The sequence below is a fragment of the Bombus vosnesenskii genome, unplaced genomic scaffold (genome assembly GCF_011952255.1).
Source record: "Bombus vosnesenskii isolate JDL3184/JDL3185 unplaced genomic scaffold, Bvos_JDL3184-5_v1.1 scf7180000016261, whole genome shotgun sequence".
Classification (NCBI taxonomy): domain Eukaryota; kingdom Metazoa; phylum Arthropoda; class Insecta; order Hymenoptera; family Apidae; genus Bombus; species Bombus vosnesenskii.
The window spans coordinates 1,110,977-1,137,576 of record NW_022884330.1 but is presented as its reverse complement, the minus strand read 5'-3'; the positions used below and the strand labels follow the sequence as shown (position 1 = coordinate 1,137,576).

The 26,600-nt window shown below is 31.5% G+C and overlaps 5 protein-coding genes across 21 annotated transcripts in view; 3 read left to right on the top strand and 2 right to left on the bottom strand.

The window, feature by feature from the left end:
- Positions 1-323: 323 nt before the first annotated feature.
- Positions 324-7,091, bottom strand: LOC117241898 (polycomb protein Asx). 5 transcript variants are annotated; one of them, XR_004495136.1, is made up of 8 exons: positions 6,438-7,090; positions 6,050-6,305; positions 4,795-5,919; positions 4,429-4,710; positions 3,497-4,318; positions 3,173-3,409; positions 703-2,492; positions 324-613 (listed from the first exon to the last, which is right to left on the bottom strand). XR_004495136.1 is itself a non-coding variant. In XM_033508154.1 (8 exons), the coding sequence occupies exons 1-8, from the start codon at positions 6,704-6,706 to the stop codon at positions 576-578; spliced, it is 3,303 nt and encodes a 1,100-aa protein (XP_033364045.1). In that variant the 5' UTR covers positions 6,707-7,090; the 3' UTR covers positions 324-575. The 5 variants fall into 5 exon arrangements, 4 of the variants coding, with proteins under 4 accessions (XP_033364045.1, XP_033364043.1, XP_033364044.1 ...); XM_033508154.1 differs by having other exon boundaries at positions 2,219-2,492; XM_033508155.1 differs by lacking the exon at positions 324-613 and adding an exon at positions 2,813-2,856 and having other exon boundaries at positions 2,394-2,492; positions 6,438-7,091.
- Positions 7,092-7,928: 837 nt separating this feature from the next.
- On the top strand, positions 7,929-13,189 carry LOC117241899 (retinoblastoma-like protein 1). 4 transcript variants are annotated; one of them, XM_033508156.1, is made up of 8 exons: positions 7,929-8,191; positions 8,702-9,233; positions 9,297-9,593; positions 10,313-10,414; positions 10,608-10,705; positions 10,812-11,195; positions 11,272-12,657; positions 12,737-13,189. In XM_033508156.1, exons 1-8 carry the CDS (start codon positions 8,054-8,056, stop codon positions 12,923-12,925), a joined length of 3,126 nt encoding a protein of 1,041 aa, XP_033364047.1. In that variant the 5' UTR covers positions 7,929-8,053; the 3' UTR covers positions 12,926-13,189. The 4 variants fall into 4 exon arrangements, with proteins under 4 accessions (XP_033364047.1, XP_033364049.1, XP_033364048.1 ...); XM_033508157.1 differs by having other exon boundaries at positions 8,054-8,191; positions 10,815-11,195; XM_033508158.1 differs by lacking the exon at positions 10,313-10,414.
- A 1,840-nt stretch (positions 13,190-15,029) lies between these two features.
- Positions 15,030-18,957, top strand: LOC117241905. 2 transcript variants are annotated; one of them, XR_004495137.1, is made up of 7 exons: positions 15,030-15,179; positions 15,292-15,486; positions 15,559-15,791; positions 15,887-16,466; positions 16,539-16,892; positions 16,962-17,025; positions 18,632-18,957. XR_004495137.1 is itself a non-coding variant. In XM_033508178.1 (6 exons), exons 3-5 carry the CDS (start codon positions 15,673-15,675, stop codon positions 16,851-16,853), a joined length of 1,014 nt encoding a protein of 337 aa, XP_033364069.1. In that variant the 5' UTR covers positions 15,030-15,179; positions 15,292-15,486; positions 15,559-15,672; the 3' UTR covers positions 16,854-16,892; positions 18,632-18,957. The 2 variants fall into 2 exon arrangements, 1 of the variants encoding a protein (XP_033364069.1); XM_033508178.1 differs by lacking the exon at positions 16,962-17,025.
- On the bottom strand, positions 16,928-20,690 carry LOC117241903 ((Lyso)-N-acylphosphatidylethanolamine lipase). 9 transcript variants are annotated; one of them, XM_033508170.1, is made up of 9 exons: positions 20,465-20,653; positions 20,007-20,207; positions 19,804-19,927; positions 19,500-19,576; positions 19,164-19,370; positions 18,476-18,799; positions 18,210-18,327; positions 17,869-18,055; positions 16,928-17,770 (listed from the first exon to the last, which is right to left on the bottom strand). In XM_033508170.1, exons 3-9 carry the CDS (start codon positions 19,818-19,820, stop codon positions 17,534-17,536), a joined length of 1,167 nt encoding a protein of 388 aa, XP_033364061.1. In that variant the 5' UTR covers positions 19,821-19,927; positions 20,007-20,207; positions 20,465-20,653; the 3' UTR covers positions 16,928-17,533. The 9 variants fall into 9 exon arrangements, with proteins under 9 accessions (XP_033364061.1, XP_033364062.1, XP_033364064.1 ...); XM_033508171.1 differs by having other exon boundaries at positions 20,011-20,207; XM_033508173.1 differs by having other exon boundaries at positions 20,007-20,100.
- A 3,593-nt stretch (positions 20,691-24,283) lies between these two features.
- LOC117241902 (synaptic vesicle membrane protein VAT-1 homolog-like) overlaps positions 24,284-26,600 on the top strand; it is a 33,019-nt gene continuing 30,702 nt past the window's right edge. The window contains exon 1 of the mRNA XM_033508168.1: positions 24,284-24,874. Coding sequence (XP_033364059.1) covers positions 24,570-24,874 — 305 coding nt within the window. The 5' untranslated portion in view covers positions 24,284-24,569. The remainder of the gene's footprint in view (positions 24,875-26,600) is intronic.

Sequence of the window (26,600 nt, the reverse complement as noted above, 5' to 3'; positions counted from 1 at the left end):
GAAAATTCCAAGGAAAAATATCATCACAGCCGTTGATTCTATTAATTGCTAGAAATGTAAAATCGTGCAATTATAAAATATCAAAACATTTGTTTAAAACATTAAAATGATTCAAATATATATGAATAAGATATTCCATGCACGATAATAATGTGTTAAAAGATAATACAAATTTTTTAGTATCCGTGCCAAATTTGAATGCCAAAACTTATATCTTAGAAATAACAGAATCCTTTATCTTCAGTATTATGTTGTAACTTCCGTGATGAACTTAAAAAGAAAAGATAAAAATAATCTCATGGTTTGAAAGAAATACTCTTTTATCTGACTTAATACTACTTTTTTAATTTCAGCATTCTTAAATATAGAATACCTTTGTACATACATGTTAAGTAGCTATTGCTGTTTCCGACAGGTAATGCGTTATCGTATAAAGTACGAATTCAGCGTACGTTGCATTGTGACGAAGTATACTTTGCAGATATTTGAAGATGGTTCTGGGTCTCGTAACCGCATCAGAAACTTAAAATTGCTCTGCTCCATCATACCGCTTAGGTGTTGTTTTCCCACAACGCTCACGATCGCCAAATCCGCACTTTAGTCATCACGTACACTGCGCATATTAAACGAATATGATTTTATTTACATTTGAGCGACAAATACACAATGGTTGTTCTATCGAATCGCAATAATACTACATACTCTTATCTATGATTTCAAAGAAACATATCAGTACGAAAATTTATCTTTATATACCTATATGATAAACACAATTTGTATGTTCGATCAAAGTCGATGACACATACTTTTTTTAGCGAAACATGAATCATGTTATTGTACTTATACACAGACGCAACGATCGTAAAATATTTGGCTACAATTGCATAAGAAAATAATATGATAGTAGCTCTTAATTTTTCGAAGATCTATTTCGTGGTAAAATAAGAATCATATTCCTCGTAAAGATTCAAAAACATATATAAAAACATCTGTAAAATGCGAATTATGTACACAATGTAAAATGTTGGTTGTGGAACTATGGTTTTTACTTTTATGCGTTTTCTTGTTCCATACTTCGTTTCATGATATTTAATTTCATGTTAACGTGAAGCAAATAACATATCCGATATTTATTCTAGAAAATCGTTTACAACGAAGTAAGAGATAAAGCTAAAATATGTAAATTCTACCATTTATCTAATTAGATTTCATCACTGCAATAGATTAATAATATTAATCATCAATAGTTATCCTTAAACAACATTCCTGTACAAGATGTTCCATTATATTAAGTGTCCCATGATGAATGAAAACTTTGTCCTTGCACTTAAAAAACTATGTTAACAGAAATGAGTACGAGAGAGCATATAAGAATAAGTTTCTGACTTTCTTTAATAAAAGTTGAGATCAGCATGTACAGGAATATCTTCTAGGTAATAAGAATAAACTCAAAGTTCTACTAATAAATAAATAGTACAGACGTATGTTGAAAAATGTGATGCTTACTGGAAGACGGTATTAGAGTCTGACTATAAGAGATTTATTTTTTTTCACTCTCTTTGATGAGAATTACAAGAATACAGTTGTAATATTTCAATCATTCAAATCATCAATTACACATTATATACAATCACCAATTAAAGACATAAAAACCAATCAAATTATTTTACAAAAAATTATTTTATTAAAATTTTGGCAAAAACCATTCATTGTCATGAAACAAATAAAATAAAATATATTAAAATACAGGGCAACATAAAGAGAAGATTTTACGCACAAGCAACCGCAAATTAATACTGAAAAAATAATCACAGAGAATACAAAATTACAGATTCAGAAATGTTTGCAACTGTATTCATTGATTCTCTCTGCTACATGAATTACCACTTACATTAAAGTGCTGAACAACAAATTCGGTTGCCCGTACGAGGTCTTCCAGCTTTATTTTCAAATTCATGCAATATATCATTTTTGATAAAGACTCCATCCAAAATAATATGTTTATTCGTAATTTGATACTCAGCACTCTGCACGGCCTCTTTTTAATTTATACAGAAACAATTGTTAAACAATGATTAACGTATCAGACAGGTAGCACAGATACGTTGAGGCCCGATGCAGTCATCGTGACAAAACGCGCCACACTGTCGACATATTACCATAGCACCTCGCATATTACATTCGCAGGGAGGTGGTGGATCTCCACCCATGATCATACCAGGTGCTCCGGGTTCGGCGCCACCGCCTCCTCTACCATCAGTGCCCCTTGCTTTCAACGTTACGGCCTGATGCGAACCTTCTCCTGCACTGGCTGGTCTACCACGTACTAGATGCACCCCGACTCCCATTCCCGCGATCTGAGGAGGTAGAGGTGGTGCAGAAGATGCTCTTGGTGCACTGTCTCCAACTCCTGTTCTCTGTACTAGTATATATTGACCTAATCCGCCTGTTGTAGTGGATCCTAATTGTGCTACGGTATTGCTTTCTGGAACCTAAAATGTTGTTTAACAATTAAACTTTTTAACAATTTTTTTTATTTTAAAGCAGTAATTTAAATTCATATCCTTCTCTCATAGGAGGTATAATTGCAATTGGTTGGTCACGAGTAAAAATATATGACGCCCAAGTATTTTTATTAATATATGTAATTTCTTTTATCCTTGTTCTGTTTATTTTCAAACAAGAATCGTTCTGTAAAATAGATCACTTTGATATTTCATTTTGGTTGTTGCTCATTTTAAAAATATCGCGATATTGTTTCTACTACTTTTAGAAACTCAAAACTAGTAAGTAGATTTATTTATTTAGGTACCTGTATGATACAGTGATCATCACAAACCACCCGCAAGATTAGCACTGTACACACAGAAAAATATGAAATAATATATGATGCAATCTTGAGTTTCTACTTTATGTGTGAATATTCCAAACATAGATTGCAAGATTAAATAAACTTTTGAAACATTTAAATTATAATGATACCCCTAATATTTTTCTGTTCTATTTTATTTGTATTTATAAATAAGATTTTGTATTTCCTTTTAATATACTTAGGACCTAAATAAAACTAAATTAGACAAACAATGCACCCTTGTTTTCAGAATAAAATAGGAAAAAAATGTAACATGTAACATGCTACTATCATATAATTTCTACAAGAGGTATGTCATACCTCTGTGGAAGTAGCTTGGCGTGCTGTTGCAAACACGTGTCTTAACATAACTGCTTGCGTTTTATTTTGAGCTTGTTTATTTTGTATCGTCTGTGATGGTTTCTGAGTTTTGACAGTCGTAATTGTACGGCCACCAGATTTATTCGTCGTAAACGCTCCATCACCTCTGGCAAGTAAACTAGGCGGAGGTTTCAAATGAGCCTTCAATTGATCTCTATTTGGTGAACTTTGTATGACCTACAATAGCACAAATACATCTTATTTCACATAAAACAAAAATTAAATTCCAAACTCTTCTAACAAAAGTTAATTTGTTAAAATTACCGCTTGACATATTTGATAGCTGCGTTCTAAGTTAACTGCACCAGGAGGTTCTTTTGTAGTACTACGAGATCGACCTCCTCCTTGTTCTTTATTACTATTTCTGGAACCTCTTTGACTACCTTGATTATTAGAACGCGAAGATCTTGAGGATACAGCGACCGCCGTACCAGGATATTGTTGTTGCTGTATGGTTGCTACAACTTGTCGTGGTTGCGTAGGAGCCGACGCTTGATGTTGAATAACAATAGTATTTTGTGCACGATTTTGTGGTTGTACACCAATCGCGGCCGTTACGGTATTCGGAACTTGATTTTGAGTTACGGTGTTTCTAATATTCCGTGTGGTGCTATTTTGAGTATTTAATTGAACGACTTCTTCTTGCGTTCTCATTATATTCACTTGCGAGGTTGTATTCTGTTGATTCTGAATTTGAGCAGTAATTGGAGATGTGCTATTCAAAGTCGATGTAGTGTTTTGGTCAGAAAAATTTGTTTGTACAAATCTGAAGGACTGCAGTTGTGGAAAGCTAATAATAGGTGGGCTTTGAGACTGAAAATTCTTCATTATACAACTCGTTCCTGGTGTACCGATTGCGAGACCTTCTGACTGAAACGGAGTTCCCTGAACAACTGGTAGTTGAATACAGTTGACTGATTCTACATTAGAATCTGCATTAATAAATTGCTGTGGTGGGTTAGCTGAATCAGTCGAAGTAGGTGTCTCGTTGCATTCGTCCTGAGTGGTTACCGTAATGTTAGCGGCCACAGATCCATCAAGAGCTGCAGCTACTAGTGGCCATGGAACTTGAAGCTCTTCCTGAGTCTTCATAAAATAAAATTAACTTTTTTCAATATAAAGATACATTGTTGATGATTATACATTAAAAAAAAAGGAGATACGAAATTATTTGAAGTTTTTATCAGTACACTTACCCTGTTATTATTGTTAATATTATTAACTGTGGGGTCTACCGACCAACTACATTCTAACATTTCAGAACAAACGTAGTTATTTGCTTCTCGAAGAGCTTCATCTTCGTTTCCACTATTTACATCTTGCTGCTCTCTAGTAACTTCCGACTGCCCCGAGACCACTTGCGTTTCAGTTTCTTCGGCATTATTCGACCCCATTTCCATTCCATCAAGAATAGGGTATATTATTTCTTCAGAACATCCCGAAATCTCTTCGTACACTTCGCGCATTTCTCCCCTTACCTGAAAGAGGTGTATCATATTTGTTTTTTAACAGAACTTGATAATTTTATGTTGTAAATCTTTACAAACAGTATAAATTATCACCTCCAATTCGTGAATACGTTGCAACGTTTCACTGTCGATTTCCATTCCTTCAGGAATTTGCGATTCACCGTCCGTTGGATTCTCATGAGAAACCTGTGTTGCTTCAGTTTGATTGTTATTAATTAACGTAGAATCATCCATAACGATTTCGGTCGGTCTAACTTGCTCGTGCGATGGTGAAGTCTCGAGTATAGTTGTAGTCTCACAGTCAGACATTGGATAAATTTGTTCTTCCGACATTTGAGATATTTCCTGTTTCGAAATTTGCGGTACTTGATCTATGGAAGTTTGAGACGTACATTCTGTTGATAATTGGGACGATGTCTCCCTGGTTGTATGAGGGATTTGTTCTGTTTGTTCACTGGATCTTGGTGAAGTATTCTCTTCAGGTAAGAGTATTCTATTTTCCTCGGATACTTCGAGGATGTGGTTCTCCATTGATTGAAGATTCTTTTCATCTTGAGGTAAATGAATTTCTTCGTCATAATTCGTCGTGTTTGAAATACTTTCTTGACAAACCTGAGTTACTACTTCATTCTCTTCAATTATATCTTGTTTTTCTGGAAGATCAATAATTTTCTCGTCTTCCTCTAATTTATCCTGACGCATTTCAGTATCAGGTATCGTTTCTACAGAATTTATGTTTACAGATTCTATATGTTTTTCATCGATTAATGTATGCGTTGTTTCGTTATATTCTGCTGGTAATAATTCTTGTATTTCTGTTGTTTCATTCAATTCGTCTGAATTATTTATACTAGTTTCAACTTTACAATTATCTTCTTCGACTTTATCTTCAGACATAATAGGACAGGGAGTATCTGATACAGGTGTATCTACATTAGATTCTAAACGAAGTCTTAAACTTGAACGCGTTACAGCTCCGCCAGATCTTGTTTCAGTAATACAGTGAAGACCTGATCTAAGTTTAGGTTCACGTTTCTCACCCCATATGGGTTCAAAATGTTTAACTTTCCATGGATCCAATTTATTCTTATCTCTCTCTGCCTCCATCTTCAATCTTTGTTGATTCTCTGGAGTAAACTCTCCTTCTGCCAAACGTTTACGCCATTCTAAGCAAGCTCGTGCAAAGAATTCATTATTTAATCCAGATGTAGCAGCATCCTGGTAGCAACAGATAAAATAAAAAGTTTTATAAAACAGATATAATTTTAAATATTTCAAAAAAATAAATAAGTAAGATAATAAAGCATTATAAGTTAAGCATTATTAATAAACACATTGTTAAAATTACCTGTCTATCTACAGCCGGTAAAAGTTGTGCAAGTTTCCTTTGATATAAAGGTGGTAAACCTTGAAAGGTATGCCTATTTAAAAGAGCACGTAAACTCGTACTTGCTAAGATACTTGCTGGAGACTCAAGATCTACAAGACCAGCCTCTAGTTGTGCAGTTGCTGATAATCGTTTTGTTGATCGTCTACGTCCAGATTTTAAACTAAATCCTGGCAAGCTTGCTAGGACTTCTCTCATTGTGGCAGCAGGCTCCTCAGTTGCTATATTTGAATAACGTTATACTAACATATATAACAATAAACTAGTAAATCAATGTATATTGAAATTATTAAAATGTTATATCATTTTATTTATTTATTTATTTAAGCTTATGTAAACATAAATTAATATATCTGACTTACTAGTATTAATATGTTGTACATTATTAACAGGAGAAGGAGGATCATTCGGCGGAGGTGGAGGTAGTGGTTTAACGACAATCCTTGGAAGAGTACGAGAATTGCCAGCTGCAATTGTAGTATTTTTTCTACGTCTCTTAGCCTGCTGACGTAGTGCATGTTTAATAACTTTTTTACTGTGCACCATGCTAGAATAGCCAGAGCAACCTGGACTAGTTTCACACCCTTCACCTTTGGCAAGTTCTACATCTGTGTCCATGACAGTACCTATACTGTGAACATCGTTGATTGAAATGCCGGCTAATCGAACATGAACTCACAATAACACTGTGTTCGACCAAAAGCGGATTTTTCACGTTTTATTTCATATTGTAGGAAAAAATTAAAAAAAGCGATTACTCTGATTGGAGAGAAATAAACATTCTTTAGTAGTAGCGCCTTACTGACATTTCGATATAATCAAGGAAACTTGAACGATTTATACAGTATCGTTTAATCCGTGTCATTTAAAGATTTGTGCACGTAGAAAATTCGAATGAATTTACAAATTTCACAGCTTCTTAATCCATTGGCAAAATGCCACTCGGAAAAACTCGCAAAGTTCCGCTTCTATCGGCCATATTGTATTTACATATTTATACCATGAAAGCGCTATCGACATAGAGAGCGCTTCTTAGTTCCAGCAGGTTTCATAAATATCTGTCTATACGTCGTCTATACTAAATTTAATAAATACCACACAATTTTTTCTGATGAATCATAAATTTAAACTTTGACAGATTTTAAAAACACAAATATAAGTACAAGCGAAGTTATCATATGATACCTATATTTAACATGTATGGTTTAAAATAAACGAAAAAAAAATAGATATTTTCAACGATGTAACATAAATAAGAATAACAGAAAGATGAATGTGCTAAAAGCATCTTGCTTTCCACCAAATACTTTTTCACAGGTAATGCAAGTGCACAAATATTTACACACACACACACACACACACATATATTTCACTATAGAAGACCAATAAGAACACATCATTTTAAATTACAAAGAGTAAGATTTTGACTTTTGATTGGATAATACGTAGTATCTTAATAAAAATTTCGTGGATTCTATTAATGAATAATTTAACACATAAATTAATCTTAATCAATTTATTATTTATACGTATGATAACATTTATAAATAACAAACAATACGTTTTACTACTCTAAAATTAAAAAAATATTGTCCGAAAATTTTACCGCCCATTTTGGTTTCATTGTTTCAAAGATTGTAAAAACTACCAATTCGTATTTAATGTTTAGGAATTTTTTAAACGGACATTTTCTCATTCTTCCTGTAATCCAAGATATATTGCATAAAATACATTATTTTGAAAATAAGTCAGTTGCGGAATATATTAAATTTTCGTGCAAAATCGACCTAAGGATTTTTTTCTTATAATTGCTATTCTACATTTCCCGCCAACATGGCAAATATGGCGGAGCTCGTGTCGTTTCCCGCCAAGCCCTCACGGAGCTCTCGTATGGCGCACCTCACTTATATATCAGTATAAATTAATCGTGTTTTTTTGTGGCTTTTCTCAAGTTTTTAGATAAAAATGGGGCAGTCAGATGATGTAGAAGACTCTACTTACAGTAGACATCAAGATTTGTGTCAGAAATTGAATATGGATGCGACTGCTGCATCTGAAGCTTGGAAATCTTATGAGACTATTCGACAAAATTATACTCTTGAGGTATTTTTTGAATTACTCATTACCTTAATCATTTCACATTCTATTCATTGTTTCAGATTAATTACCGTAGTTTCTTCATCTTTGAACTATAAATCGAAAATATGTTTCTTTTACTGTTTATCTACAATATACAAATCGTTTAACTCCCCTGCTCAATGTTTAACGTTATTGAATTCGCGGTTTGTTTTACTCAACCGATTAAAGCGCACCAATTTAAAACAATAAGACTAAATGTTAGTTGCTTATATAAAGTATTTTTATTCAAACACAATAGTTAATTTATAAAAGAACCTGATGTAGAACTACCATAATTTGATCCTCTACTATTTAAAAATTGACACTGATTTTAAATATTATTGCATTCATCAATGTTTTACAATATAATTTACTTTTGTCTACTGTTATTTACAAAATTCTATATCAGATTTATGTGTATATTTTTTAAAAGCAATATGTATACATGTATCTGTGTAATCATACACGCATAGAAATTCCTGTCTGTTTTTTCAGGGTGATCAGTTACATTGGATAGGGTGTGCATTATATGTAGCTTGCCGTAAGTCATCTATACCTACTGTTGGGAAGACTGGTACTAATGTGGAAGGAAATTGTGTTTCATTGACACGTTTATTACAATTGTGTAATCTTCCTTTGATACAGTTTTTTACAAAAAGTAAATCTTGGGCTGACATGGCCAATATGTCGCAAGATTTTCGTTCAAAGATTGAGAAACTTGAAGGAAACTTTGCTGTGTCAATGGTTATATTCAAAAAGTATCAGCCAATCTTTACTGACATATTTAAAGATCCTGTAGATGATATTTCACGGCCACCAAGATCAAGGAGACACAAAGCAATGCCATGTACACCTGCAAGAGTATTTGAATTTTGTTGGACATTATTTATTTGTATAAAGGGTGCATTTCCAGATATCTCTGATGATTTAGTTAATTCTTACCATCTTCTCCTAGTGTGTTGCGATCTTATATATAGCAATGCTTTGTTGGCTAACAGGAAGGACCTATTAAATCCTAATTTTCCTGGTAAATATATGCTGGTTATGTATGCAAGAAGAAATAGATTTTTACTTATATATTTTTTGACAGGTTTACCATCAAATTTTAATGATGAAAATTATATTCCACCACAGACAGCAAATTGTATTGTTAGCTTATTATGTGAACGTCATGAAGCTATTGCTGTCGAAGCTAAAGTAATTAAGGAATATTATCTGAAAAATCATATTAATAAATTGTTCAATGAAAGAGTTCTGCGTGGTGATCAGACAAATTTCTCTGGTATTTTAGAAGCTTTATATTTTGATGGAAATAGCAAAGCTATTAACAGAGTGTATGAACAACATGTACTAAGTGTTGGAGACTTTGATGAAAGGATTTTCTTAGGTAATTTTTTTTTGTTGTTACTCTATATTAACCTTTTTTATAGCTTTTAAACTCGCTTACTACTAAGGAAACAATGCTTGTAAATAAAATAGTGCTCTTAACTGTATGCCTGTATGCTTGTTGTTATACATTTTTGCTTTCATAAACATAGGTTGCTTGTAAATCATAAATTTGAGTAAGATATGGATCTTATTATTTATTTTATCCTATATTAATTAATATAACTTATCATATGTGTATGAAATTACAAATTCAGATAAAATGATATACTATTATTTCTATTTTTGTTTAGAATGTTCATAAATAGCAAATTTTCTTATTTGTATATACAATAATGCTTAAAGCGCAAGCGTGTTTTCTTATGAGTTGAAAAGAACAAGAAATGAAAGAGAATGAGAAGCAAATTCATTCAGTTGATTCTTTTAGTCACTAAATAATAGCTTATTACTTTGACTTATAAAATAATGAAATCAATATACTTATCCTTTTATCACAACATGTAGATTCTTAATGAATCTGTGAAAATTCTCTGGGACATTACTGTAATTATTTGTATAAAACCAGTAAGGTTATTTTATAGATTTGCTTATGTTTTTTTGATTTGCATTTTTTAATAAAGGACAGATAATGAGCTAACAATCTTTATTTTGTCTTTTTGAATAATTTTCATTTCTTGCTGTTAATCAATTTGTGTCTGCTTTATCTTGATTGTGGTATAGCTGATTGGAGAAGAGTGAGATTAAATGGAATATCAAGTTTGGAAATTGTTGGAGAAGATATAACTTATCATGCTAAATTATCTAAACATATTTTCATGAAAGGTAGGTTTATAGTACACCGAAAGCTGCTATAAGAAAGTAATAAGCTTGGTAGTAAATAGCATAAGGCTCTGGCATGAATGCATATAAATTCTAAATTGTTTATAAGACAGCTGTATATAATTTATCCTAAAATACTCGAAAAATGGAATATTAATATGTTACAAATATTATACATAATTTTATTTCATTTCAGGTCATGATGCCAGTAATAACATCGGTTCACCTACACAGATGATGAATGTTGGTGATCTTCATGAACAGTTTCAAATGAAGAAAGAACAATATAGCGGAGTAAGTATTAAAATAATTATATATATGCATTTATCATTTTTATAAACCTTGCAATTTTAAATAAATTTTTATTGTAAAAAAATTGATGTATATTTAATGTTTATAGCAGATACAACACTTAGCTCCACCCACTCCATTAACTGGACGCAGTTACCTCAGACCAAAAGATATTACTAATGTGACACCAGTATCCACTGCAACGCAGAGTGTAATTCGACTCCAAGCTATGTTAGCAGGTCAAACATCACCGAGCGAAAATTTGTTGCAAATCTTAAATAGTTGCTCTCAAGACGTAAAGACGCTCGTCGAGACGAAAGTCAAAGAGCTCGGAGAACTATTTTGCGCCAACTACAACAAAAGTACAAACGCGAATGATACCACGTCAGATTTTGGAAAGATGAGACTTTATTTGGGTCAAACCCTTTTCTATAGACTTCTAGAAATGATTTTAAATGACGAGAAACGCAAGAAACCAAATTATGACGTTACGGTATGTTGATTAGTGATTTAAAATTTTAATAAACTAAATCAGTAGATGAATAATATCTTATCTTGGTATGTTGTAGAATCTTCTCACGAAAGAAATCTTTATTCAGTGCTTATTTGCTTGTTGCTTAGAGATAGTCATTTACTCGTATAAAAGCAACGACAAAATCTTCCCTTGGATTTTGAATGCCTTGAGTTTAGATGCCTACTATTTCTATAAAGTGATAGAAATTATAGTTAGAGCGGAAAATCAATTATCACGCGATGTTGTAAAGCATTTGAATCAAATAGAGGAAAAGATATTAGAATCGCTTGCATGGCAAAGTGATAGTCCTTTGTGGAGTGCCATTCAATCCACGCCTGAAGGTGTACCAAGCTGCGAAGAAGTTTCTTTACCAGGCATGTTGGAAACTGTTGACCCAAATATTCCAGGACAACCCGTATTGAGAAGAATCGCTTTGGACCGTGGTACTCATCACGATGTTCAACAAAGCCCTATTTCCTCTGCTTCAGAAAGATTTCAATCTCCTGTTGCAGCATCTGGTGTAGCTAAGAAACGTCTATTTCCTGACACTAGAATTGGTGGACAAAGCGTCTTACGAGTGACAGGTCAAAGTGTTTTACCATCAAAAGTTTTGACCATTGATGGCAATTCAAGAATACTTCTCTTACCTGAACAAATTACAGTTCCAAGATCATCTAGTGTACAATCTACAGGTACTCCGATGCAAACTGTAGCAGTTAACAGAGAGCCAGCAAAACCAAAACGAACCGGTTCTGTCGCACTATTTTTCAGGAAATTCTATAATCTAGCTAGTGTACGCATGCTAGATTTATGCGGTTCGTTAGAAATAATGGACATCGATTTAAAGAAGAAGATATGGACAATCTTTGAGTACTCTATTAAGGAACGAACAGAATTAATGAAGGACCGTCACTTAGATCAAATTTTAATGTGTGCAATTTACGTCATATGCAAGTTGGCAAAGATGGAGAAGAATTCGTTCACTGAAATTATGCGATGTTACCGATTACAACCACAAGCAGAATCTCACATATATAGATCAGTACTTATAGCTAAAACACCGTCCGGCGAATTACAGAAGAATAATGAAGAGATCGGGCAGAAAGATGTATCCGATAAAGAAACCAATGCGGCACCTCCTACACCTACAAACATGGCTGGGACTTCGCAGAACTTCGGAGAAGAAACACGTGGGGATTTAATTAAATTTTACAATACAGTATACGTACCACAGGTGAAAGAAGTGGCGAATAAGTTGGGACTAGCACGCGGAAGCGTAATGAATCTATCATTAAGTCCACTACCGAAAGGGAAACCTCCCGCGAGTTCACCGGTGAGACGTGTCACCAGTAGTATTATGACACGTACATTAGATCCGAAAGCTATTTCTGCTTCTCCAGCACCACAACTTAGTTATTGCTTTAGTCGTAGTCCTGCTAAGGTAAATTAAAATCGCATATTTCTTATGTAAAATTTTATTGTTAAATCATGTATTATACGTATTTTGTTCTTATTTATAGGATTTGGAGGCTATTAATAAAATGATGATTTCTGTCGACCCGAAAAGATCTGTGGGCAAGCGACTTTTAACGGATGAAACTGACGTGGAGATGTCAGATGGAGGACCATCTCCGATCAAAAAAACAACTACATTTGTTGCGCGTAAATTGGAAAACATAATTGGCGAACGACGTACGCAAAATCAATAAGAGAATTTAATTGAACGTTAAAATAACTTATTGAAAATATGGGTAATGAAAGGAAAACTATTTTTTTGAGACGTCGTTCTCATTGAATAAAAAAAAATTAATTAAAAAATCAAACAAATAGGAACAATCATTTTGAAGTCGAATTTTTGTTTCTTGGCTGTGTGGCTTAAAATAAATGAAATGTTCGCTCGAAATGTTCTCAGGTATGATCATGTTAGAAACAGAGAAAAAGGCCGTGTAATAACTGATCGTACGTAGGAATAGTATAATGTCATATTAGGTAAAGACAGAATTTTATTTCCAGTGCGCTTTTTTTAATTATTTCAATGAATTTAATTGAAAGAAAGTTATTTTAAGCATTGTTTCAAAGGCAATAATTCCGGGATGTAAAAAAGTTAATTTGGGCATTAGATGTAGTTTAATTTTAAATATTATATTTTCGTTGTGTAAGTATTCTATATCACATGTTAATAGAGAAGATACGAAAAACATACAAGGTGGTTGGTAACTGGTGGTACAAGCGGAAAGGGGGTGATTCTACGCAAAAAAAGAAGTCGAAAATATAGAATAAAAAAATTTTTTTTTAATTTTTTTAAAAATCTACAGTGAGATCCATTATAACGAGACGTGATAAAGTATACGCGTACCGAGCGAAAATTCAAAGTCGATTTTCTCGGAAACAAAGCCTCAAACGAAAAATTTTTTATTCTATATTTTCGACTTCTTTTTTCGCGTAGAATCACCCCCTTTCCGCTTGTACCACCAGTTACCAACCACCCTGTATATTACGTGTCTATCAATTGATGATTATGAATGAATCGTTCGATTTTCGTATTATACTGGAAATGATTCTGACTTTTATTGATATCGCTGATCAGTGATATTTTAATCAAGCTATGTACTATCTTTACAATTATATATATTAACTTATATATAATATATGATGAATTTGTAAGAGTTATGGTCATAGACGTTAAAGAAATTTTATTTTACCAGTAGATTTAAACATGCTACAAAAGCAGTCGAGTGCTCGAAGCATGCAAATACGATCTGGGTGATATTTAATTAAATGTATGATCATTTAATGTATACATATATATATTGTTTGATCTTTCGATTATAATAAGTTATTCGCGTGTCTCGGAGATTTCGTTTGTTTCGTGAACTGAGACTTTTCAATTTCCGATCACACCTAACTAGGTGCGTAATGTTAGGATGTAAGCGTTCTTTTTTCTTTTTCTTTTTTCAAATTTTACATTTGATCTCATTAAATTTGTCTTTTTATTGTCAAACAATACATATTAAATTACAGATAATATTATTATTAAGATTAGATCGATATTTAAATGACTTAGGGTTTAAAGGAAAGCTCTCATTTGTCCAAGAAATTTTGCATAAATGCGGAACAAAAAAAAATTTTGTAAAAAATTTGTAAGTAAAAAAACGAGTCGATTATCTCGAAGAGAAGTCGTAACGCGATTGTAATAACAATATTTTCAGTATCGTTATTACGCATGATAGTTTACAGCACAAATAGTGTACTTGAAAAGTTTTCGAACTAGAACAATATAGTTCAGTGAGGAAGAGATCTTGCTTCTCATACACATACGGCAGTTCCTCTAATGACTTCTTTTAGATAAAAAAGAAATTGTAAAGAGTTTTATTGGCATATAATAATTATTAAATAGTTTATGTGTACATAGTATTGTAATTCGAAAGTAAATTAGAAAAATAAAAGGCGAAAATTTTATATGTTACATCTGCTCTAATATTACTGTGAATCTTTATGCAAATTCATATCTTTATAAACACGACTAAGGGGATGGAATTTAATTGGAGATGTGTTTCACCCTCAAAATATTATAACAAATATTTTGAATATTTTACACATTTTTACATATATCGTACATTCTGCAATTTAATTATTTTATTAAAAATTTTTGCATATCAAAAGTATTTTTAAAAATATAAAGAAATTTATAATAATTATTACATTTTTCCTTTTTATTTACAATATTTTTAATCTAATATAATGAACATTAATGACAATTAAAGGTGACTCGATTATGTAAAAGCAAATTAATATTCAGAGATTTATAGGTTAGAAAATTGAAAGATTGATTGCATAACTTTTCTCTAACCTTAGTAATACAAAACAAAAGGTGATTTCACACTAAATCGATTGCTTTTTTCTTTCTCGATATCTGGACTTTTATTCCAAATGGGATATGATGTAGTTCACATGAAACTAGAGGTTTAACTCATCATTTTAAAAATCATTTAAGAAATACAACCTTTTGAATTTTGCGATCTTTGCTCATCTTTGAAAAACTTATATATTTATATTTTTAAAACTTATTTTTTAGTTGGAACATCGAAAACTATGACATTGTAAGCAAAAGAAGTCAATAATTTTGTGTTCCCTAAAATAAAACATAGCCATAAAACTATGTTAAAAAAGTAGGTTATATTTAAATAATAAAGACATCAATTTATTTTCACTGAATTAATTAACAGTTAAAGGATACATAAATGAAATACATAACCTCAATACATTCATAGTAAGTATACAAAGTTTGTTGTAACGGCAATTTGTAATAAATCTAATAATTTTATATTATTTTCATAAAAAGAGTGCTTTTGTATTATATTTAAATTACTTATGTGAAATAATATGTAAATCAATGTTTTAAATACAATATCGTATTGTGTCACGAAAAATACATCTCCACAACAAAATACAAAATATGGAAATATCAACAGTAAAACAAATTTTTCGACGCATTTTTACTGACAGCACAAAATATGATATAGTGAAACAAGCAAAAGTTATGAATAAAATTATGAACAAAAACAAACCAAAAAGGTAGTACACTCTACATTTTCTAAGCAGATGTAGATTTTATTTATTATTTCTTAATCTCCTTTTAACTAAATGGTGATTGTTTTATTTGTAAACAGGGAGTCAATCAATGATAACATAAATCCTTATGCACATGCAACTTCAACAAGTAAACTTTCTATACATACAGTGCGAAGGATGATTGTTCTAAATAAGGTTTTTATGAAGTATATTACAGATTTAATGTCAACTGGAGAGATAGTTCCTGAGATTCTAAATAAGAATATAGAAATTTCTCATGTTAAAGTAACTGCAGATTTTAAATTCATTAATGTATATTGGATAGACAATAATACTGAGAATACTGATATAGTGGAACTTTTGCAAAAATGTGCCTTTCAATTGAGGCATGAATTGTCTCAACTCCGTGTTATAGGGGTTGTACCTCCTATTAAATTTGTCAAATGTAAAGGTATAAGTATTTTAAGGGAAGTAGAACAAAAATTGAAGATTATGGACTTTGGGGAAGATCATGTATCTAGTCCATATCCAGATGCTATACAACAGATCATTACTGCTTCTGAAACTTCTGATGTTAATCAAAATGTTGAGAATGTTGAAAATAATAACTTTAGTATTACTTTGCCAGTAATGAGACATGATGTATTTGGATTAGATCATTTTCGAATTATGTCTCAGGTATATTATGTACATATGTATAATAGCTATGATTATTAATATAATATTTAAGAATATTTCTCTTTTTTGCAGATAAAATCCTCATTAAATAAATCAAAAAAAGTTACGATAAGACAAATAGAAAACATGCCATCCTCGAATTCATATTCTACATCAAATATAAAAAATAGCCCAAATTTTGTAACTAATAGGGAAGAACAGAATGAGTTTAAGCAATTTTTATATCACAGACGAAAAGAACAGAGAAAGAAAATGAAGAAATATCGAGTAGATAATTCTATTTATGATTCTGAAGAACAAAGTGACAATGATGATCTTGGAAACGATTATAATGATTTCACTGAAGACAATTATGATGAAAACATTGATTATTACAAAAAACAGTAAGGACATGATAAACAATAGGGAATTGATAGCATATAAACAGTTAGTATAGCAAATTTGTTTTATACAAACATTAATAAACTAATGTTAATGATATTTATTTTCCCACAGTTCATTTTATTTTATGTTACATTTGTGCATAATGTACAATTCAACTTCCCTCTGTAAGACCCATGTAAGTAACATGACATATTTGCAATATTTGTCCAAATTATTGATCCCATTGACTCGATTTGATTCTGATGATTTATTATATGTTTTGTTTGTGATCAATCTCAAGTATTTAAATAATTCCGCACATGTACTGTTATTCCCTTTTTCAATATTTATTATTTATTTTATCATATCTATAATCATGGCAAGAAATTGAAATTTGTACAAAAATCCAATACTCCAACATTCAACTAGTTTTCGGAAACGTAGGTGGTGGGATAATAAACTTAAACTAAGAATTGAGTACTGTCGTCCTTGAAACAATTCAAGAAATTATAAATTATAAAATTAACAAAGTAAAACATAAATTAGAAATTAAATTGTACAATAATATTAATCAACACGTGATTCTTGTTTGGTATACTGCAGTACATGTATACCTAATCTAAATCACATAAATCATCCAATTCGTCCGAATGGATATTAAAGTCAATAGAGTATGATTTAACAATAAAATTTTATACTAAATTTCAACTAGATCGCGTTTGTGGCGTGTTCAATTCCTGTTCCTGAACGGTTTTAGAGTCAACTTCCTCGTTAGTTAAAATAAGTGAAATTTGTTGTTCATTTATATTTTTAATGTTTGAACGAATATCTGATACTGTTAAATGGGATATCGAATCACTTAGATTGCATGCTTCTAATACATATTTATTGAAAATTTCACTTTTATCAGCATAAACATGATGTCCTGCTCCTGTTATGGCCTATAATCAATCAAAATATACCATTGAAATAACTTAAAATTCATAATTCGTTCTCGAAATTCTTTCTAGATCTTTATATCTTCTTTTTATGTTCTTACCTGAACATTAATGTACGACAATGTTCTAGCTTGTTTAAGTGTTTCCCAAGATGAATTATCGACCCAAGATCGACTACCATATAATAGAGTTATGGGAATATCTGGACTTAGTTTATCCATTCTCCTAACAATAGGATTTTTGGCCCAACCAAAATGTTGCATCATCGCATGAAATGCACTCTCACCACTTTTCATTGGACATGTGAAAATGTAACTTTTACATTTTATATTTAAAAACTCATATATGAAAAATTCGTTCAATGAAGTTAAGAACGTAAGACTTCAAAATCTGTGTGAATTCAAAAATTTTTATTCTATATTTAAAGATTTTAAATACTTACGATGGTGTTTGGGCATTACATTGATGCAAATACTGTGAAATCACAGCAGTGTCATCCTTTAATACAGGTGCAAATTTTTTTACTATATCTGGCCTTGTTTTTTCAATTAACCACTGCCCTAAAAGAAATAACATTTTATATACTATGAAATACTACATATTTTATATAAACATGAATACATATTATATACTACTATATATACCAATAGTACAAAATTTTACATCTCAAAAATTGGCACATGAAAATGTGATAGAATAAGAACTAACCAAATGGACCAGCTACTCTCACTGGCCATAGTGGGTTTAATGGTTCCATTATATATGCTATAACTTTTACCCACATAGGAGCTCTGGAAATTCGTTCTACAGGTCTTTCAGGGAATCCCCAAGGATCAGCAAGAATTAGATGTTTTATTCTTTCAGGGTATTGCATACTATATGATGCTGCAAGGAAACCACCCATTGAATGACCTAACAGCACAAATTTCTCTAACTGCATCTCCCTGCGCCACTCCTCTATGGAACGAACTAGTTGACTCTCAGCTACTTGTGCTTCATTGCTAAAAACAGGACGACTACTTCTACCAAAACCTGGATAACAAGAATTAATTGTTTTACATAAAGCATCAAATACACAAAAACATAATTGTACATTATAGATCAACAAATCAATTTAATACTAATTTGTGATTATATGATCTTATAGGTAAATAAATACAGTGATACCAACTGTCACTCTTTGAAAAATATGCAACATCATTTGTTTCACAAATTATATATAATTCCAAAGTTCAATCTCAGTCATCTATGAGTCATGCATGATAGCTACTGTATTAAAGAACAAAGTATATATCTGAACAGCTTACTTTGAAAAATAATTGGATAAAATTGAAGATTTATATCTATTATATGTAATAAGACTTTTAAGAGATCTATAATTTCCTTCTATTTTTACCTAATATATCAATGGCATACACTGGTCTCTGTGAAGCCAAAGCATCAAGATTTAAACACCATAATGCTACACCTGCCCCTAAACCATGCAACAGAACAATTGGTGTGTTTGGTGATTCTTCATTTAAAGAAATGGTCCATATTTTATCTGATGTTCCTACAACTGGTCCTATGTCCACATACCATCCTCGATATGCAGTTTTCAAACCTACATTGTCAAAATATAGTAATTGTTAAATCAAATAATCATTACCCTATTTGAAATTATCCTGTTAAGTTGTAAATCTACTTTACCGTATAAACATTAAATGAGAAATAAATAATTTAAGTAACTTACAAGAAAGAATTTTTTTCTCAACAGAACGTAACATAGCTGAAGATGAGCCAGACCAGCTAAACCATTCCCAAAACCAGCTAGTGAATAAAAAAAGATTTATTATTCATGAATAAAAAATGTTTTTCATAAATAAACAATAAACTTTACTAAACCTTTCATAAATTTTACATTATATCATGCATTACATATTTATAAAATTACATTTTTATAACAGTATTTTTTACATAAAAACAATATTAATTATTAAAAATAGAATAATAACAAGAAGAATTTTTAATTTAACGAAATTTTTCATGGTACATACCATTGATCACGTATCATTGTATTTTGTTTTTTTTCGATACTGTTACAATGTAGTTTTACAAATGTCACGTTGCAATTTATATGACACTGAACTTGAAAAATTGCCTCATGTTATATAATAAATCCTGACAAGCATGTTAAACGTGAGATCTGTGTAGTTTCAATTTTGAAGACTTGTAATGCGTAAATTACGAAATAAATTACCTACGTGCTTGTACGTAAAATATAACTTGAAATCGGATTAACTACATATTTCTTTGGTTATGATTCTTCGTGCTAAAAGTGTTTGGCGCGTGACCTTGAAATGCAACCCAACATAATATAGTTAATTCTTTGACTTCCATATTCATTTTTCTTTCTATACATCTATGTAATGTTTCAAAATACTTCTATGTGTGCGGTTATCTATAATATAAATCTATTAATTACAACGATAATTTCTATTGCCAACATTGAAACGCGCGTCGAAATTTTTTAACTTAAATCTTGAACACGAAAGATGATGCAATCGTGATAATGAAATTATAATAAATTCTGAACGACGCTGTGTGTTTGATGTCGCCGAAACACATGGAAAAACCAATCAGTTTGAACTAAGAAAAAAATAATAATGTGATTGACAGTCATGAAGGAGGAGATATTTAAAATCGTTTGATTCGTACCTTTTCGATCTGACAATTTCATGATTTGCCATTAGCTTTTACGGTGCTGTCGTTGTTCGAATACGATGATTTCTTTGTAGACAATGTTAGAAAAACAGTGCGTCGACGTAGCCAATTCTATTATCTAGTCTGTGTCGATTCGAGTATACTGTCTGTTGAAGAGCGAAAGAGTGGGAGAATCAGCTGATGTACATATGTGCTGATGTGCTGAAGAATTTGTGGAGTTTCTTCTTTCATGAAATACAAAATACAAGTTTTATCGTTTATTGTTATATGTATATATATAAATTTTTTTTCAAACTACGCAATAATTACTTTATTATCAGCACATTAGTTTTCGAAAGTTCTATTACGATAATAAACAAAGTGTTGCATCTAGCGAATGTAATTTAACCTAAAAACTTTCACGATAACCAACATTAACATGTAGATGTATATATTGTATATTATGAATATTTTAGTTTTTTTTAAAGGAAGAAAGAAACTGATTGTTTGTTTACTAGCATTCGTATTATTCTAGCGCAGTTTATATTATTCGTTATCTTGTAAGTTAGAGAAGTTCATGGCGATTTGATATGAACGATAATTCAATTTTATAATAATTCCCATTAGATAATATTATATCTATATTACTTACAGTTTCTTTTTAACATATATCGTTTTATATTTAAATTCTGGCATATAAATTAATGTGAAACTTACAGAGAATAAAATATATTGGAAATGATAGAATATATCGATTTGTGAAAGACAGCGATTAAAGATAAAAAAAGAATGTCGTATATTGTTGTCGGAAAAGGTATAGAAATAGGTGTTTTATACATTGATAAGAGGAAAAACAGGTTAACATCGATTACATCGATTACACAAAATTAATGGTTAAGATCTTATTTTTGTTTCCAATTAATAATTTAAAATATTTTCAACTTTTGAATAATTAAATTATCCGCATGATTAACATTGGTCTTTATAGTCTCATAAAGTAAATGAAACTAATACTTTATCTTTGTAACACGCAACAAAGTGTAAGCGTAGTACAATGAAGAATACCAGACAAGGCATTTTATAATGATCAGAGAGCTTCTATACACAGGCTCCTGGGTGCTTTTGGCTCTCCCGACAATATGAGCTATTCATCCCAATCAGCACATCCTCATTGCACCCATGCACAATTCTCATTACTCGGTCCTATTGTTTCGGGAATTCAGACTTATACGATAAGTATAGTTTTATACTTGCACTTCTATTAGAAGTAGTATCTATAAAAACATGATAAAACTGGATTAACAAAGTTAAGTGATAAAAAATAATAATTAAAAAAAGAGATATATATGTATATTTGTCGTCCTTTTGTTAACGAAAGATACAACCGATAATATACAATAAGAAAGTCATAAATGATAATGGAAAACGAAGGGAACTGTAAAACACGTTCAATACCACCAGAGCTAGAAATCGATAACTTTGTTAACTGAACTGTAGACCATTATAAATATTTTTCTTAATTGATGTTTATACAGTATTCAAAATATAATTTCATTTTAGGTACAGTAATGTATGTTTCTTGATAATATGTAAACATAGGAAAAAGATTGGTTAGTGAAGGAAAAAAATGAAATGCTCTCGTATAATATCCCCACCCATTTAAAAGAGTAGATCATATTGTTTTCATTTCATTAGATATAGTAAAAGAAATATATAAAGGACATAAGAAAGGTAACAAGTATTTACATTTCGATAAACGTATTCAAAGAAAAATGATTGTGCCTATATCTATATTCGATGTAATGCATAGCGTACGTGGCGCAAGGATACAAGTACAATTCGGGCGTCGTCTGCTGGCACTACTTTCTTGTCTGCCAGTCAGAAAGGAGAATCTCGAATGAAACGAATAATAATTTCCATGCGTAAGACTGCATATTGCATTGAATTGCCATTTCATTAATCCTGAATAAATTATGTCAACTCTAACCCATAGGTAATTTATCTTTAAAATCATAATAGATAATTCATCTTTTGTTCAAGTAAAGACAGTTTTTATTTTCTGAATAAAAATTTTCTACATAATTATATAATAATTCTTACTTTTCATGCTTTTTAAATGTTAATTCTAACCTATTGTAATGGCAAATAATAAAGTAAAAACTTACTTTCATTTTTATTGTTTTTATGTTTATGGTAAAAATGTATCTTTATACTTCATTTTTGTGGGACAATGGCATATGCTTCAAACTAATCGATAATTCACGAATACAATTCGAAGCTTGTTTTCAAATATCGTGAATATATATGCATCGCTCATTCTCCATTGTTCTTTGACGACGCAATTAGCTATCAACGTGAAAGAAACCACTTTTCTTCGACGTATCTGCGTTAGTGATTCACGATACAAAGGCGTACCCCTCAAACTTTATGCCTTTCTGTAGTATCGAATTAATTTCCACGCGTAACTCTCTCTCTCTCTCTCTCTGTCTAACGTTTCAATCGCATTTTCTATTCGAGAAGCGTTCGTTTAATCCTGAATCCGTTATTGGAATAATTAATTGAAATATTTAATTCGCATAATTCCATTTTTAACGATATAGCTCAATTATGCAGATAATTGATTTTATTCATTTTAGCCATCTTCATGTTATATCTACGTTTACATATCTACTAATATTAATCATCGATCCCGTACAAAGTAAGTTATTCGTGACTTTATTGCGAACAGTATAAAAAAAAGCAATCATTTAGATGCCTTATAATCAGGCATAATATACAATATTTCTCAGTAATGACCTCGATACCATGATCAATGAGAACACGAATTTGTTCGTATTTTTTCTTCTATTCGCATGCAACATTATACTACAACAATCTATGATAGATGTAGAGTCTCATAATCAAACATTAGTCATTGTTAGATTATGGTAAATGATATCATGTTGTTTTGTAAAACAGGTTTCGAGTACAATATATAGTTAATGCAAAACGAGGAAGTTCACCTAGAAGATAAAAACATTTATTCAATCTTATCGTTAAAGATCGTTTGTTTAATATGGTTCAATCTTGTCAACTTATTATCATCCATTTATCATTTATCACTGAGCGTTGACTGCCACTCGAATTATATATATTTTGTCCTGTTGGTGTCACAATAAATTGAAATATACTATAACATAAGATTTAATTTTTGAAAAATATTATGTCACATTTGCGCACTTTCTTCTGTCAATGTTACTTGAGTCATTCACATTGTTGACAATTTGCTAGTCCAGAAAATTTATTTTATTTTAATGATTCCAAAAAATTTAGTAACATGGCTCACCAATGACTAGAATACGAATTTTTATACATTTATGGGAAACTTGAAGATGCAAAAATGCACAAATTGCATATAACGTATATAAAATATTCCATAAAACATGTATTATGACGTGCAATAAATCTCTATTTAAATACCATTTTTTTCGTTGTATTCATAAAAATTTGGATTTGCATAAGCATCCTTAGTCTATCGATAACCACCATGGCAGCTAACATGTTAAAAAGGATGCATGACAAGCATTGAATCGATCGATTCGAAAATCGTAGTCGAAGATGCGTGGGTTAATGCAAATTTACCCAGAGGAGGGGAACTACTTTTTAATCGCGAACACCAATGTTCCACGACTCGCGGCACCTGTCATACTATGCGCAATGTAGTTTAACGTAGCGGTGAACGGTGGGACGCGCAGCTATATTCTGATTGGTGGGTTGTAAGGGGCGCGCGGTTGCTAAGCAACGGCAACACCGCGCGCGTCACCGGCCGGCGTAGCCGGCACCAAACGTTCCCTGCCACTGTGGCGGAAAATTGCGCAGAACAACGTTAGCTCTCGTCGGGTGCAAACGTGCTAGCGGTCTTGATTAACGCGGTAGGGATACAGAGAGAGAGAGAGAGACAGGACTCATTGAGGCATTTTCCTTCTTTCTTGCTCCTGTCTGTTTTTTCATTAATTATTAATACAAAGGCAAAAGAACCCTTCGTGGTCGTTCTATTGAAAAAGAAGTTACGCGCTTCTAGCGAGAAAAAGGAGCGATAGAGCTACGTTTTTGAGTAGAGCAAAAGAAATCGAGAGGAAAGATGGCAGAGGACAAGAACGAGACAAGCCCGAGCGCCGAGGGTGAAAAGCCACCTCAGGAAGCGACGCCGTCTAAGCAAGAGAAAGAAGAGCCAAAGGAAGGCAAAGAAGAAGAAAAGAAAGTCGAAGAGAATGGCGACGGTGATAATAAACCGAAGGAGAACGGCGAGGAGAAATCCACGCCAGAGCCGAAGGACATGCGGGCTATTGTACTGAATGGTTTCGGCGGATTGAAAAGTGTCAAGGCTTTGAGGAAGCCCGAGCCCACCCTCGCGGAGGGAGAGGTCCTCATCAGAGTCAAAGCATGGTAAGTTTTATTTTAATCTGTATGCACGTATTTTCGTATTATCTATATATAGTACTAGAATGTGGATTTCATATTTTTGAGAATATCATTAAAAAGGTAGAATGTTAGTGGGAAATTGTTTTATTTATACAGAGCACTATGCTTTGGATATTTTATATAGTTTTATATTATTTTATATATTTTTCATATTACGTACATTCTGCGCAAATTTGTGCCCTCAAATTTCTTATAAACGCATAAAAATCCGCAGTTTATTTGCTACCAATTGATCGAATAGTTTAATAGTCAATTGGTCGAACAGTTTAATGATCCGTACAGTAGTGCTTCTCTAAGTGATAATAGTTGACACTATCTGGCCAATTATTGGATATATTGAGAATATATTTCTTGGAAATTCACCAGAAAGAACACTTGATATATTTGTCTATTCTACATACGTAATACAAAAAGGCTACTCCAAAAAATCACCAATGGTAGACATAATGACGGTTAGCCAACAAAGCAGAATCTTGGTTGGTTAATGTAGTACTACTATATAAAATATGCAATAAAATACGAATAACGCGTCAGTTAATGCTAAAAGTTCTAATCTGACTAAAATTTCATAATTCATAATTCTTCATAGAAGTTTGATAGATTTATAGCAGTAGATTTTTTGCATCGCTTGAATGATTTTTATAAAGTATATATCAAAGAGGTTTGATTTCTTCCTTCTATTTTTTTATGTACTTTTTATTTTTATTCCCTTGGTACAAGTTTACTTTAGTCGTAGATAGTTCCGATGTAAAATCAATAGTCGTATTAACAATTTTTTCATTTTATCGATAAATTCGTGTGAATCGGATGAAAAGTAAAGGAAGTTAATTAAGATTAATGTGACGTTAACGGAATCAAGCGACATTTTGATAGCGTCTCTTATCCTGTTTGAATATAAAGCAGTTAAAGGCCGCTAAATATGGTTGGTTTTACTAACCAGAGACCCGTATTAACACGTATAGAATATCTTTCCTTTATTTCTTTAGTTTTATACCAGTGACTGATAATAATTGTTCGTTATCGAAAAATTTTCAAGTAAACGTAAAGTTTATAATTCATAATACGTATATTATGTAGATACAACTCGCATTACGTTTCGGTAGTTTGTTATTCGTTTCAATCAAGGTGAATCGCCGGGAAGAAAACAAAATAGAAAATATAGTGTCGAGGTTCCGATCTCCTAGCGAACAGACCGTTACAATACCACTGCATCTTTGAAATTTAAGGCGTGGTATCTGCTCCCCGAGACGTTGGTAATTAGAATTTCATTGCTACGTTACGAAGCGGATGAGTAATTTTATAACGGATGCGAAGGAATTTTAATAAAAACATTTAATGGTTTTGCATGCGTACATGTTCCACTCGTTTAGTTTAAAATTATGTCCTAAGTATTTCTCGGCACAAGGTCACTTTAATATACAATCAATTTCTAAACAAGATTTATTCCTTATTCCGATACTAGTTGAATTTCGTTTAATATTTTATACAATATATTATTTATCATTTATTATATGTAAATGAAAAATTAAATAATATTTGGTAAATTTTTTAATGAACATTTTTTAAAAATATAATTCACTTCTAAAATTATTTCTTTCTGTTTTAAAAGCAAGAATGTAAAGAATGCTTTTACAATTGAGTAATTGAAGAATATTTCCGGATTAAGAATAAAATTCATTCGAAAGAAATC

What these genes read in the sequence shown, in the direction of transcription:
- LOC117241903 (XM_033508169.1), bottom strand. Translation starts at nt 20,496, where the DNA reads ATGGCAAATCATGAAATTGTCAGATCGAAAAG. An exon ending in GAGAGTAGCTGGTCCATTTG is followed by an intron (nt 18,328 to 18,475) that starts GTTAGTTCTTAT and finishes TATTTCTTTTAG; the next exon opens with GGCAGTGGTTAATTGAAAAA. An exon ending in TGTAATGCCCAAACACCATC is followed by an intron (nt 18,056 to 18,209) that starts GTAAGTATTTAA and finishes TCCAATGAAAAG; the next exon opens with TGGTGAGAGTGCATTTCATG.
- LOC117241905 (XM_033508178.1), top strand. Translation starts at nt 15,673, where the DNA reads ATGGAAATATCAACAGTAAAACAAATTTTTCGACGCATTTTTACTGAC. An exon ending in AACAAAAACAAACCAAAAAG is followed by an intron (nt 15,792 to 15,886) that starts GTAGTACACTCT and finishes ATTTGTAAACAG; the next exon opens with GGAGTCAATCAATGATAACA. An exon ending in ATTTTCGAATTATGTCTCAG is followed by an intron (nt 16,467 to 16,538) that starts GTATATTATGTA and finishes TCTTTTTTGCAG; the next exon opens with ATAAAATCCTCATTAAATAA.
- LOC117241899 (XM_033508156.1), top strand. Translation starts at nt 8,054, where the DNA reads ATGGGGCAGTCAGATGATGTAGAAGACTCTACTTACAGTAGACATCAA. An exon ending in ATTAAATCCTAATTTTCCTG is followed by an intron (nt 9,234 to 9,296) that starts GTAAATATATGC and finishes ATTTTTTGACAG; the next exon opens with GTTTACCATCAAATTTTAAT. An exon ending in AACCAAATTATGACGTTACG is followed by an intron (nt 11,196 to 11,271) that starts GTATGTTGATTA and finishes GGTATGTTGTAG; the next exon opens with AATCTTCTCACGAAAGAAAT.
- LOC117241898 (XM_033508152.1), bottom strand. Translation starts at nt 6,706, where the DNA reads ATGGACACAGATGTAGAACTTGCCAAAGGTGAAGGGTGTGAAACTAGT. An exon ending in AATACTAGTAAGTCAGATAT is followed by an intron (nt 6,306 to 6,437) that starts ATTAATTTATGT and finishes AAATATAGCAAC; the next exon opens with TGAGGAGCCTGCTGCCACAA. An exon ending in TACCGGCTGTAGATAGACAG is followed by an intron (nt 5,920 to 6,049) that starts GTAATTTTAACA and finishes TGTTGCTACCAG; the next exon opens with GATGCTGCTACATCTGGATT.